This window comes from Phyllosticta capitalensis, assembly GCF_038381095.1.
Source record: "Phyllosticta capitalensis strain CBS 128856 chromosome Unknown BKA78scaffold_10, whole genome shotgun sequence".
Classification (NCBI taxonomy): domain Eukaryota; kingdom Fungi; phylum Ascomycota; class Dothideomycetes; order Botryosphaeriales; family Phyllostictaceae; genus Phyllosticta; species Phyllosticta capitalensis.
This window is the reverse complement of record NW_027117448.1, coordinates 596,107-609,236: the sequence shown is the minus strand read 5'-3', so window position 1 is coordinate 609,236 and position 13,130 is coordinate 596,107. Positions and strand designations below refer to the sequence as shown.

The 13,130-nt window shown below is 54.7% G+C and overlaps 7 protein-coding genes across 7 annotated transcripts; 3 read left to right on the top strand and 4 right to left on the bottom strand.

Moving 5' to 3' along the window:
• Positions 1-793: 793 nt before the first annotated feature.
• Positions 794-1,842, top strand: BKA78DRAFT_256552 (short chain dehydrogenase; the record flags this gene model as incomplete). The annotated part of the gene is made up of 2 exons (XM_066885097.1): positions 794-869; positions 914-1,842. 2 exons carry the CDS (start codon positions 794-796, stop codon positions 1,840-1,842), a joined length of 1,005 nt encoding a protein of 334 aa, XP_066740392.1.
• Positions 1,843-2,046: 204 nt separating this feature from the next.
• On the bottom strand, positions 2,047-3,258 carry BKA78DRAFT_298794 (uncharacterized protein; the record flags this gene model as incomplete). Its single annotated transcript, XM_066886970.1, has 4 exons — positions 2,047-2,312; positions 2,453-2,714; positions 2,762-2,874; positions 2,970-3,258. 4 exons carry the CDS (start codon positions 3,256-3,258, stop codon positions 2,047-2,049), a joined length of 930 nt encoding a protein of 309 aa, XP_066740391.1.
• A 546-nt stretch (positions 3,259-3,804) lies between these two features.
• BKA78DRAFT_29338 (uncharacterized protein) lies at positions 3,805-5,309 on the top strand. The gene has a single exon (XM_066886210.1). It carries the CDS (start codon positions 4,118-4,120, stop codon positions 5,072-5,074), a length of 957 nt encoding a protein of 318 aa, XP_066740390.1. The 5' UTR covers positions 3,805-4,117; the 3' UTR covers positions 5,075-5,309.
• A 137-nt stretch (positions 5,310-5,446) lies between these two features.
• Positions 5,447-5,807, bottom strand: BKA78DRAFT_355947 (NADH-ubiquinone oxidoreductase 9.5 kDa subunit; the record flags this gene model as incomplete). The annotated part of the gene is made up of 2 exons (XM_066891997.1): positions 5,447-5,496; positions 5,621-5,807. The coding sequence occupies 2 exons, from the start codon at positions 5,805-5,807 to the stop codon at positions 5,447-5,449; spliced, it is 237 nt and encodes a 78-aa protein (XP_066740389.1).
• A 222-nt stretch (positions 5,808-6,029) lies between these two features.
• On the top strand, positions 6,030-7,782 carry BKA78DRAFT_323248 (Dolichyl-diphosphooligosaccharide--protein glycosyltransferase subunit WBP1). The gene is made up of 3 exons (XM_066889185.1): positions 6,030-6,226; positions 6,293-7,131; positions 7,181-7,782. Exons 1-3 carry the CDS (start codon positions 6,085-6,087, stop codon positions 7,604-7,606), a joined length of 1,407 nt encoding a protein of 468 aa, XP_066740388.1. The 5' UTR covers positions 6,030-6,084; the 3' UTR covers positions 7,607-7,782.
• A 2,304-nt stretch (positions 7,783-10,086) lies between these two features.
• BKA78DRAFT_298791 (class I glutamine amidotransferase-like protein) lies at positions 10,087-11,135 on the bottom strand (the record flags this gene model as incomplete). Its single annotated transcript, XM_066886969.1, has 2 exons — positions 10,087-10,823; positions 10,886-11,135. 2 exons carry the CDS (start codon positions 11,133-11,135, stop codon positions 10,087-10,089), a joined length of 987 nt encoding a protein of 328 aa, XP_066740387.1.
• An 885-nt stretch (positions 11,136-12,020) lies between these two features.
• On the bottom strand, positions 12,021-12,913 carry BKA78DRAFT_355944 (oxidoreductase; the record flags this gene model as incomplete). The annotated part of the gene is made up of 2 exons (XM_066891996.1): positions 12,021-12,438; positions 12,489-12,913. The coding sequence occupies 2 exons, from the start codon at positions 12,911-12,913 to the stop codon at positions 12,021-12,023; spliced, it is 843 nt and encodes a 280-aa protein (XP_066740386.1).
• Between the last annotated feature and the right edge of the window lie 217 nt (positions 12,914-13,130).

The window sequence follows — 13,130 nt, the reverse complement described above, 5'->3', positions numbered from 1 at the left end:
CGACTGCCTTTGATCCCCTATTCTTTACGACTTTTACGTTTGACCACCATCCCAGATGATGGCGGCAAAGACTTCGAAGAGAGAAGAAAACAAAAATCAGATTCAAGACGAATGGTCTTTTCAGCATGGAGGCATTGAACAAGGCGTAAAGTGGCGGATTGCGAGCAGCGAGATACCCTCTTGCATTGGCAAGGCGTTTATCGTGTGCCATCACACGGACTTTGACTTTCGGCCTTTTACTCTCTGGACGCGCGCACCTAATCGGACTTGCGCCTGATGTTGATGTTCGGTAAAAAAAAAAAAAGCAAGGCATATCGGAGGACGGCTTGCAAAAAAAGGAAGGCATTGGACGGACATAGGTAGTAGTCGTCTACATTCTTAGGCTCGTAGAAATCGAGCTCGGTCGTAGAAATGAAGCTCCTGGTAATTACAAAGCAAATCCCCCGATGCCGGTCTCGGTCTGCTTCTAGGTGTTGGTTGAAAGAGATAACCATGAGCATATAGGATTTCCATTTACGGCCATCAGGTAGCTTATCCGAACCACAAAAATGGAAATCGTTGACGCTATTTTCCTACTCATGGCATGGTGGGCAACTGTGCCGATTGGTCCGCTCACATCCCCGCGTCGACGACCTACCCCACGCCCCGCCTTCAACGACCCACTGCTTGCGTCTTTCGCGATGATACGACGCACCATGGCGCTGAAGGAAGATATAAGACGGCGCTGGCCACGGTAGAAATCTTTGATGTCCCCCTCCAGCCTTCTGCCAAACTTCGCCTAACAGACAGTTCAATGGCTTCTCCGCCAACTACATCAGCTCCCTTTTCCGTCAATGGAAAGACAGCAATCATCACGGGGGCTGGGTCAGGTGCGTGAGCCATCTTACTCTTGGTTCCACACTGACAATCTCAGGCATTGGTCTCTGCTTCGCCGAACTGCTCCTCTCCAAAAACTGCAACGTCGTCATAGCCGACCTCTCCCTACGCCCGGAAGCGCAATCTCTCGTCTCCAAATACAGTGACGCCTCCAAGTCTCCCCGCGCGGTTTTTGTCAAGACCGACGTGCGCGAATGGTCAGCACTCCAGCGCATGTTCGACGAGACGTTGCGCCTCTTTGGCGACTTCGACATCCTGTGTCCCGGTGCCGGCATCTACGAGCCGCACTGGAGCAACTTCTGGCACCCGCCCGGCCACCCTGAGGCGCGCGACCCGGCTGACGGCGGGCGCTACGCCCTGGTGGACATCAACATCACGCACCCGATCCGCGCGACGCAGCTCGCCCTGTCCTACTGGCTGCACCCACGGCCCGTATCCGTCACCCGCGGTGACGGCAAGACGGCGACCGTCACGCCGGCCAAAGCATCGCCCCTGAACCCCAAGCGCGTCGTGCACATCAGCAGCGTCGCGGGCCAGTCGCCCAGCCTGGCGAATCCCATGTACATTGCGAGCAAGCACGCCATCTCGGGCTTCACCCGCTGCCTGGGCCCGCTGGAGCCGGCGACGGGCATCCGCGTCAACGCCGTCGCGCCCGGCGTCATCAAGACGCCCCTGTGGACCGAGCACCCCGAAAAGATGGTGTACACCGAGGGCGAGGACGACCAGGGCTGGGTGGACCCGTCCGAGGTGGCGACGGCGATGCTGCGGCTGCTCGAGGACGAGGTTTTGGGCCTGGGGGCGGTGCTTGAGGTGGGCAAGGGGAACACGCGCGTCGTGACGGCGTTTAATGATCCTGGTCCCAATCGCGATCCGAAGAAGGGATTGGTGCCGAAGCATGTTGCCAAGGGCTTGGAGAATGTGTTTGGTTGGCTGGCGGAGGATGGGTGGGGGAGGCCGAAGTTGTAGATGTAGAGGGAGTGGTTTGTAGATGGTTTGGAGACTGGTGTGGGCGTTGTTGATGTCACTAAACTATGCAGACTGTCATTTTTGACTCGAATGCTTTTGATCGGATTCTCTTACTCGGCTATCTAGGTCGAGCCCCTGACTTACACAGCGATGCCTGGCTAACCAAAGATGGGATTCAGAGCTGCAACTTACCAAGTCCGAAGACTACAAGCAAACTAGAGGAGCAATCAAGCCCTTTTCGAAATTGTTGCGGGCGAAGCGGCGGTACGCGAGAGGATAGCTCCTGGGAGCTTGTGGATAGGTGCTGCACTGGTCGAAATTCGACGTGGTGTCAACGATCGATCCAGCAGGGAACACGCTTGGTCGATCGACATCCAAGGGAAAGGAGACAAGGGCGAGATGAAGCACGCGGACCGAGCAATGCGAGGCGCATGGGGCTCGGTTTGGGGCTTTTAGGGACTCTTCATGGTCTTGAGCAGTGATAGCCTGCAAACTCCGCTTTCAGATTCTGTCGGTGAAGCTCTCAAGGAGTCATCGTTGTCGGTACGCGTACTGGTGAGTTAAGAGCCAAATTCCAGCAGATGCGCGGACAGGGAGCGGTCGCACTCACCAACAGACTTCGAAAGATCTGTCGCAGCCTTGAAGTGAAGTTGCAGGGAGTCATCGTGGCCCTCTAGCGTGAATGTTACAGAGCGGGTGTACGCCTCAACGGACGCCGTCAGGGAGCAGTCGTAGTCCTCAACAGAGGCCTTGGAGAGGTGTTGTGGTGTCGAAGTGAAGCGACAGGGAGTTGCCATGATCCAGCAGACCGGCGCCAGGAAGCGGTCGCAGTCTTGCGTGGGTGCTTTCAAGGACCTTTCATGGTCAATGAGCTGTATAATCCGTGCGATTCGCCGACTTCAAGTCATGCTAGTAGTACGTCTCGTAATCTTGCACTGATGTTCTCAAGATCGTCGCGATCTCGGCACGAAATATCTAGGGAGTGCCCGTCATCTTCCAGTGGCACTTGTAGAAAAACATTATGTTTTGGAGCTAGCGTCCAAAACAGCTCCCATAGTGTTGGTGTTCTTGGTGTTGAGTGGCCTGGCTAAACTCCCCCCTGAAAGACTTCCCCCTGAAAGACACACATGTTCTGGACTCTCCGATCAGACTTCGGTCAGACTTGGCATTTGCTAATGTCGAGGTCGCAGTTTTCATGATCGCTGTTGTGGTTTCGTAGCCTGGAGTGTCGTTGTTGTACTGCGAGAGCTCTCCGTATACACAGATCGCATTATGCCCTCGCACTGTGGCATATCTCCACACCCACTCTATACGTGACGACTCTTTTGGACCAAGGCCCAAGGGGTTGACGATAATCAATGAGAGCTGCATGTGTATTCCAGACTTTCTCTTATTATGGGTCAGAGTATTAGCCATGAATGACGAGAGCTCCCTGCGCGCCTGCTCGCGTCACATGTTCGCGCGGTTACATATCTTCACATCCAACGTATACGTAATTACTTGATTAGGCCGTAGCCTGGAAAAGAGTTCAAAACAGCGAGAGCTGCCCGTATAGACTGCTCGTTTTGGCTCTGTAGCCTAGAGTTGAGCTCGAAATGGCGAGAGCTTCCCGTGAATGTGACCACTTCATGACGCTCGTGAACAACATATAATCCCTCCCACCCTTCAACCACCTCTCCTCTTCAACCTCTTCCCGTAACTACGACAACTCCTCATCGCCTCCTCCTCGAGCACTAGTCAAGTACCCCATCTCCGCTCAAGAAACGATCTCGGCGCCCACCCTTCCACTGCCTTCTTTTCAACCTCTTCCTCGCGTCAATACCCACGAAAGCTCCTCATAATCCCCTCGATTACCCTCATCACCTTCTTGCACACCACATCTCCGCTCACAATTCGATCTCGGCGCACAGCGATGGCCTCGTCTTCGTCTGACGAGGATGGTTTCCCGCAGTACGAGAACGCCGATGTGCAAATTATGCTCAGTCCAATCCGTGTTCTGCGTCTCCACTCTGATGTCTTGAAGGGCACGTCCAGTGTCTTCAAGCAGCTTTTGACCAACGAGAATGCTGCGGTTCTTTCCAACAAGACCAAGGCCGCCGGGTTCAGACTTCGCCACCACATCGAGCTCGTCGGCGCCACACCTGAGCTTATTGGCCGTCTCAGAGCAATTGTAAGGCACCGAGTATTCGACATGTTCCCAAGCTCTTACTAACCCTGGACGCAGAGGCTGGACACCAAAGGACGTACGATTGACGACGGTGGACCTCGCGCCAACATGGCCCTGGACGGCAACGGCAGGGACCCATCCTGCCACATTCTGGACGACTGGTACAACGTCATGGCTGCCATCTATGGCCAGAAAATCGAGATTGGAAGCGCAGAGGACGGCCTTTTTTCCCTGCTCAAACGAACCGACAACATCATCGGCATTTGCAGTCATTTGAAGCTCAAAAAGAGCATTGTCTTCTCTCCCGTTGAAGTGGCTCTCCTGAACACGAACCAATACCTCTGGGACGCCATCCAAGGAGCCCCAATCGAATGGCTTGACGTTGCCGTGAGCCTGCAGTCCGTTCCCATGTTCCGGGAAACCGTGATCCACCTGGTCGGTCAGTGGGACCGCCTCAGCTCGAACGACAAGAACACGCTGCCTCGGAAGGTCTACGAGCTGTGCCATCGCAAGGCCGAAAAGTTCAAGCAGCACAAGAAGACCATCGAGAACAAGATTCTCGAGTACAGGCCGAAGGAGATAAGCTACACCAAGGGCGAAGATCCTGCACTCGGTAAAAGGAACCTGCAGCCCAAAATCTTCAACTGGATTGCGTTCTCGGGCCTCCAGCTCTGGCTCATGAAGGCCTTTCGTGATGGCAAGGGGGTCGATGGCCCGGATGGTGGATTCGACCTGTTCTCTCGCCTCTTTGCTGGCCACGAGGAATACTACGATAGAGAGGACCAGACGCGGTACGTGGGTGTTTCGCAATCTGGCAGGGCTGTGGTCACTCAGTGGATCGACGATATGAAGAAAGACCTCAAGAAGATGGTCGCAAGCACCATGACCAGCTCTCTTCGCATGGACACTCGCAGCAACAAGATCGACTACTTTTCTTGCTTTGAGGTCGAACTCAGGCACTGTCCCTGGGTCGAAGAGGATGCGGGACCCCAGTATGATGACGATGTGGACTTGGGCGACCTTGAGGAGGACATGAGCGATGAAGAGATGTTTGACGAGGACTAGGATGGCGATTTACTTGAGCGAACACAGGGAGGTCTCGGGATCGGCTGCTTGCGGGTTCGATGTTCGATGGCCTGGTACGGCACAAGCGACAGAAAAAAGACAACGAAAATTATGACCCAAAGTAAACGACACATCTGGGAATTGGGTAGCATGGGACAGAAGCCTCGGCTCTCAGGTAGTCTTATGCAGCAGAATGCCAACTCCTAGACTCCAATTTCAAAAGCGCCTTGAGGTATAGTACCGGCTTAAGCCTTCAATTGCTTGGCCTGCTCTTCATTCATCCATGAGAATTGTATCAGCCGGGTATGTCTTTGCTCTCTCAAATGCCTCTCATGTCGCGCATTGACCCCGAACCCACATCGACCTCACGCTTTATTTAGGATCATCGAAGCCCTCGGGAAACTTTCTCGGGCCCGGAGGAACTAAGACAAGGCACCATGTTAGCTCACGCTTTCACAATCACCGATTCATGCCAGCTCCATTATTTCCTCAAGCAGCTCTTGTCTTGTCTTGTTTCAAGGATCGCGCTCCACTCGTGGGACTCACTGGGGTAGTTGTGAGGAATCATGGGCCTGCCGGGCTCGTCGCCGAAGAATCTCCTGATGGGAGGCGCAACGATGGGAATGATGGGAGCAGAGCCGCCGAGCACAATGGACCAGGTAATAGCGGGCTTCTCGTGGAAGGCCCAGCGCATGTAGCGGACGGGCTGAGCCCAGAAGTAGGGCTTGGACATGGCGGACAATTCGTTGAGGACGAACTGAAGTGAGCAGCAAAGAAGGCGCGATGGCGTGGGGAGCTCAATGGACAGCAGATGGGAGCTTGGAGGTCGGTGCTGATTGAGGTGTCGTTGATTGGAGAGGGCGGAGGAGGGCGGCGGAGGTTTGGATCTTCCGCCAGAGCTCGGGGACGGGGACCTGAGCTCCACGTCTTGGCGCGTTGCGTATGCACCGCATCGGATACGTTTCCCCTACAGCTCCACCTCACAACGTCGCCCATCCTCTGCCCGCACAATGAGGTGGTTATTCTCGCTACTGTTACTTGGCTTGCTGGGCCTCGCCCAAGCATTGAGCTACACTGGCAACCGCCTGCTCGTTGTCCTCGAGGAGGCCGCTGAGAAGGACAAGTATTCGACCTTTTGGGCCGATCTGACCTGTAAATGCTCCCCGCGCATTCTTTCATGGCTTCAAAAATCGCTGACCACTCTGCCTACTGCAACAGCTCGCGGCTTCTCCCTCACCTTTTCCTCGCCCAAAGACGAAAAGCTCGCGCTGTTCAAGCACGGCGAGCGCGCCTTCGACCATGTCATTTTGCTCCCGCCCAAGTCTAAGGGCCTTGGTCCCAACCTGAGCCCTCAAACGATTGTCGAATTCATCAATGCCGAAGGAAACATCCTCATGGCTCTGTCCGGCGAGTCTGCCACTCCGACTGCGATTCAGTCGCTGCTCCTCGAGTTTGACATCCACCTGTCGCCCGACAGGAATTCCCTTGTTTTGGACCACTTCAACTACGACAAGGTTTCGGCCGCCGACAAGCACGACGTCCTTGTCCTCGACAGGCCTCAGGAGTACAAGAAGGGCGTCAAGAGCTTCTTCGGTGGAGATGGCGTGGTCGCCGTTCCCCGCGCAGTCGGCCAAGTCTTGGGCAACGAGAACCCCATGTTGGCCCCGATTCTTAGCGCCCCGGATACCGCCTACCCCTACAACCCCAAGGAAGAGGCCGAGGGCGTCGATGATCCATTTGCCGTTGGCACGCAATTGACTCTCGTCACCGCGTTCCAGGCCCGCAACTCTGCAAGATTCACCGTCTTGGGAAGCGTTGAAATGCTGCAAAACCAATGGTTTGACGCGAGCGTCAAGCGTGGTGGCAAAGAGGAGAAGGCGGCCAACAGGGAATTCGCCAAGCAAATCACGGCTTGGACGTTCAAGGAGGTCGGCGTTTTGAAGGTTGGCCGTCTCCAGCATTGGCTGAATGAGGGCGCTGTTAAGGGCGGCATCAATGAGACCGGTCTTGATGTCCCCGAGCACAACCCCAAGATTTACAGGATCAAGAACGATGTGGTAAGTTGTGTCAAGAGAATCGGCATGGATGTAAACTCACAGTACGCAGTCTTTCGAGATTGAACTTTCCGAGTGGGACCACGACCACTTTATCCCCTTCGTCCCTCCCGCGTCCGACGTCATCCAGCTGGAATTCACCATGCTGTCTCCTTTCCACCGTCTCCCGCTGAAGCTTCTCGCGCCCTCGCCGACCCACCCCGACTCCTCCATCTTCGCCACCAACTTCAAGCTCCCCGACCAACACGGCATCTTCAACTTCCGCGTCAACTACAAGCGCCCCTTCCTGACCACCGTCGACGAGAAGAGAGAGGTCACCGTCAGGCACTTTGCGCACGACGAGTATGCGAGGTCATGGGCGATCAGCGGTGCATGGCCCTGGATCGCGGGTATTTGGGTCACGGTGGCTGGTTGGTTGGCCTTTGTTGCACTTTGGCTGTATAGTGCTCCTAGTGACAAGGGCAAGAAGACGCAGTAAGCTGTGTCAGGATGAGTTTTATAGATGCATGTAGTGCCGTCTAGATTTTGGATGATATGATTAGGTAGAGAACGGAAAAGGGTAAAAAGTCCTTTCATCGCTCGTCTTGCAATCAAAACCTCATATACTGAAGGAAGGGGACTAGTGAACCTATGATGTGCCTTTGAAGTTTGAAGAGTGCAATTCTAACATGTTTCTAGCGCCTTGGGCGCAACCAAAAATACAGCGAAACTGCAAACTCGCGGACTTGCTGTGACACTAGAACAGAGCGCGCACAACCACTACTCACTCAGTATAAATGCGGACTTTGTGCGCAACCGTGGGTTTTCGCACGCAATAATAGACTTCCCATATTTTCGTAGCGTCCGCGGATCTCGCGGGAGAATGGAAATCTCTAGAACTATGAGGTTCCTCCCGAAAATGCACATTTCGTCCCTTTCGAGCGGAATTGAGGACTTCCGGGCGCAACTGGTGACTTTCGCCACATTGTATCGTCAGATGCTCGAGATAACCTTATTACTAATTGAAGAATGTTCTCCTTCCACGCACAGCACAAGACTTTTTGATAGCTTAAAGCTTGTTCACTCTCGCTATTGAGTCTGGACGGTGGTGAAGGACTTATTCGGCGGACGCTTTTTGTTGTCGCTGTTAAGTGTTTCTTCTTCAGCCGGTTGACGCATCTCTTGAGCAATACAATATGGTCGACGAGGATGACAAAGTGCCCCGAGAGGTCAACCGCCTGCGACAAGCCGAGACTAAAGACCTCAAATCATGAAAAAAGCTGGCAGGTTTGACATGTTTGCAGCCGATTCAAACTCCTCGATCATCCCCAAGCAAAGATTACCCGTTCGAGAGTCTTCACTCAATAGATGCGACGTTTGAAGCTGGACAGCCAGCTGCGAGAGCCAAAGCCAAAAATTCCCTAATCCGGCGAGCATCCTCAATAGATGCTACGTCTGAAGTTGGACTTAGCTTCCTGGAAAAGTTGCCTGATTCGGCGCCGCTCTCAATAGAATGCGACGTTCGAAGCTGGACTTAGCTCCCAGGACTTTCCAAAAGATGGCCCGTTTGGGAAGCCTTTCTCAATAGATGCTACGTTCGAAGTTGATCGCAACCGACCTATCACGGGCTGGAGTGGAAAGTTTCCTGTTTAAGCGCCGCGCTCAATAGAGTGTAGGTACGTTTGAAGATAGAGCAGGTCGATTGACAATTTCACTTCAGCGAGCTCAGCTCTTGAGTTTTGGTACCTGCCCCTGAACCCTCCAGGCTCTGCAACGTGTCACTCGTTCGCCAGACGTTTGAAGTTGCATCTGGATCTAACGACTACAAGTCCTCCTCTGGCGGCCGCTACAGGCACTCCAGCCGTAGACGAGTGACCCGTTGGCCAGACGTCCGACGTTGAGCTCGGCCTATAGCACTTCCTCTTTCGGCTTTCCACCACTTCGGATTGCGCTCAATCATGGAGGCGAGCGCTTACGCTTACACTGCCATCACCAACAGTGCTCAGCAAAAGCTACCCTGCTCCCTAGCCAATCACACACTCCACCTCTCCAATCATCCACCCATCACCCATCCATCATCCAGCCGCACGTGGAGCAGCCGGAACAACACAACAGCGAAGACGCAGCTTGGCTGGGTGCCTCGCGCCGACTTCGCACACGACCGGCCAAGAGTGGTGGTGTCTGCGGGGTGGGGAAGGGAGGGGAGGGACATGAGGGACATGACACTTCATCATTCCACATATCCGCCTGTCCGGAAAGATGCACGCATGACGACGTTCAGGCGTGATGTGGTGACGCCTGGCGACAAACCGGAGACAAGGTGCTTGATTCAAGGCACCCTCTTCGCACCCGTGGGGAAAGAGCGGCGCGGCGACATCCACCACCGCCCATCATAGGCAGGCAGGCGGTGAGACTCGCCACTTTCCAAGTCTATCGACTTTGCAAGATCGGCGGCTCGTCACATCTCAGGAGACAGCGAGGGCAGTGCACGTAGTTGACGAGAGGACTTCACCCTGAGCATAGTCCCAGATCGTGACACACTTCGACGCCTTTCTCTCTTCCGTCACCCACCGCTGCCACGACAGCAAACACCTTCAGTAAAAAATCTCAATAAGTCTAACTAGCCGGCTATACAGACGTGAAGAGCGCTAAAATCGTACATGTATTCGTATCTTGACAGTCGTTAAAGAACTTTTTTGAGCCAAAAGGAAAAAGAAAAGAAAAGACGTAGATCGTAATATGAAATGGGTATACAAGGAGACTGCTCGCTTGTTAGCCATGGACTTGTGCCGGAGATGCTGGCTGGTGGCTTACTGAAGAAGATTCCGAAAACGCCTCGGCGCGAAGAACTCCAATGGGAAGAAGGCAGTCCAAGCTGCTTTCTGCGGCCGCGATCGGACGGGTTGGGCGGAGGAGATCCTGAGATTTTCAGACATCAGAGTGAAACAGTGTTGCTTTGCTCGCTCGCTCGCTCGCCGCTCACTGCAGGCCAGCCATCGGGTCGACCTCATCAGGAGGCGTGAGCAGGCCGCCCTCGCCCATGACAGCGCCCATGCCGGGCTCCTGGCCCTCTTCGCCCAGCAGGAACGTCATGACAATCTCAGCAACCCACTTTGCGTCGTCGTCGCGCTGAATCATGTCCTGGGCCGCTGCCATCATCTGCGGGTCCCAGTGCTCGCCAAAGACCTTGACCGTCTCGGCGTTGACGAAGCGGTCGAACTCAAAGTGGCCCTGCAGCGTGAAGACGCGGCCGGGCTGGTGCATGCCCTGGACGTGGCAGAGGGCGCTGCTGCCAATGAGCACCCAGTCGGGAGGCAGCATCTCGGCGCCCACGCCGCCGCCGCCGCCGTAGCCTCCAGCCGCGGCGCGCTTCTTCTGCTGGCGCTGCTTCTGGCCGGGCAGCACGACGTGGTCGGCGTGGACAAACTGCAGCTGCATCACCAGCTCGTCGGCCTTCCTGGCCGAGGGCAGGTGGTGAACGTCGACGGGGAATGCGGCGAGGAATTCGGTCGTGATGCGGACGGGCTGGACGCCGACCTCCCATCCGGCGGGGGACTTCTCGACGAAGCCGCCAAAGGGCTCGAGGAGCGCCTGGCACAGGATCTGGTGGCCGAAGCACGATCCGTAGAAGCGAACGTGAGGGTGGTTGGCGTAGACGTCCTGGATAAAGGCGCGCAGGCGGTCGATCCAAGGTTGAGACTCGTAGACGGAGGATGCTTTAATTCAAGACGTGTCTGTTTAGTTTAGCTTTATGATTCTGAGCCGGGTTGGCACTTACCGGATCCCGAGATGACAATGGCGTCGAGCTCCGCGGGGTTGGGTGGGTATTCGCCTAGGACGACGTTGTAGGCGCTCCACTTGAGGTCAGGAGTGGGAGTCTTGTGCGAAGACGAGGCGGCAAGGCGCTGGGCCGCGGCCGAAAGTTCATGTTGGAAGATGTCGCTGTAGAGGCCGCGCTTGTTGTGTACAGCAGGCACCGTAGGGTCGGTGTTGAAGGCGGCAATGTTGAAGTTCCTCTGGGCAATCATTTTGGTGGCGAGAAAGGAAGGGGTATCAGACTTTGCTGGAACAAGGCGCTAAGTAAAACAGAAGGAACAGCAGACAGGCGAAAGGCAGAAGGACAGAGGAGAGAGGCAGACGACTCTGGCTTTTGAACCCGTCGAAATTGCAAGCTGGAACTTGGTGGAGTAGTGTTTCCGCCGTTTAGTCCGACGCATCCTTCTCTTGCCATTACGAGACAATATCTCTAGTCTGGCCGAACATCGCACCTCGCTTCCGTCTTCTCCCGATGATCCAGAGCATCATGGCCTGCCTTTGTCCCTACCAGCGTAGAGCTGAATCTCAGCTGCAGGCGCCTTTTGGTTGTTTCCGAGTATTTGTAACGCCCACTATCTTGAACAGATCTGATAAACAACAAGATGCACTCATTCCCTGACCTTTTGTGGTTCTTGATAGGGTCGGCTGGGGGCAAAAGTCCGGAGATCGGCCATTATGTGGGGCCCCAAAGTCCGACAACGGTTGTGCTCGCTGCGACTTCATTCGCCCAGGACTGTAGACGTGTCCAGAGAAGCGTCATAGCGACGGGTGGATCGTTGACGTACTTTGCAATTTGGAGAAGGTTACAGAAATGCACCTCTTCTGAGTGGCGGTCAGCGTCGTGGCAATGAAGCACGGTCCCCAATTAGAAAAGCTGTTGCCACAGAGAAAAGAAAGAGATCTTGTTGATTGTTTTCCCGAAAAGGCAATACCTAAATCCGTGGCAGTGCTCGCCTCGCCGAGGCGGGGAAAGGGAAGAAGAAAAGAAGAAGAAAAAAGCGAAGGCTCGATTCCCATTGGACGCTGAGCTCGGAAATAGGAAAGTGAAGTAGGGGGATTGCCGTCCCATCCCCATTGACCTCCATTGATTTTCGCCCTTACCGCTTCACTGATCCAGTGGTGCTCCCACCGTCAACCACGAGGTTTTGGCCCGTGAAGTGGCTTCCAGCTCTGCTGCAGAGAAAGACGACCGTGGCAGCAAAGTCCTCACTCTTACCCAACCTGCCATTGGGCTTTGTCTTGCCCAGATTTTCCTCGCCGCCAAGGTTCTTGATCAGATCGGCAGCCAATTCGGTGTAGAAGAAGCCCGGAGAGATGGCGTTGGCCAGGACATTGCGTGGACCCAGCTCGACAGCGAGGGATTTGACAAGGTGAATGACTCCAGCCTTTGACACAGCATAGGGAAAAGTACCGTCGTCACCAGTCAGAGTGACTGCAATTCCACCGACGGAAGCTGTCACGATGAGACGTGAAGGGTCCGCAGGCGTGGCTGCCTTGGTAAGGAGTGGGGTGAATCTGAAATGGTCAGGAAACGTAGATATTAAATTTCTTACAGAGAAACTTACTTTTGCGCAGAAAAGAAGACGGCCTTGAGGTTCAGGTCCATGATCTGGTCATACTGGCTCTCGGGGGTCTTGTCGAAGGGTCCGTTGTGAATCACTCCGGCATTGAGCAGCAGAATGTCAACGTGATCCGTTGTCTTGGCAATCTCATCAACGAGCTGCTGGATGCCCTCAGTGGTCGAAGAGTCTGCTGGAACGGAAATGATCTCGGCATCGGGACGCTTGTTTGGGACTTGAGCAAGGGCATCGCTGGCCTCCTTGAGTCCAGTAGCGCTGCGGGATGAAATGTAGACCTTGGAAGCGCCTGCTTGAAGGATGCCTGAGGCAGCAGCAAGGCCAAGTCCTCGGGAGGCTCCAGTGACGACGGCGACCTTGCCGTCCAGAGAGAAGATGTTTTTGAAGTCGAACAGGTTTGCCGCCGAAGCCATTTTGATGAGTGTTGCGATGAGGAGGTTGATTGGAAGTTGACAGTTGCAAGTTGAGGTTCGCAGGTCCGAGTCGGTTCAAGATTGTAGGTGGGTAGCTTCTTGCGCTTTTATGGTAGCTGCAATGGCTCGCTCTGCCGCTGAATTGAGTGAGTACTGAAGTAGCTGTTGTCGGACTTTAGTTAGCTCCGTTCTTGTCCTACTTTAAGATCGCGTTTTC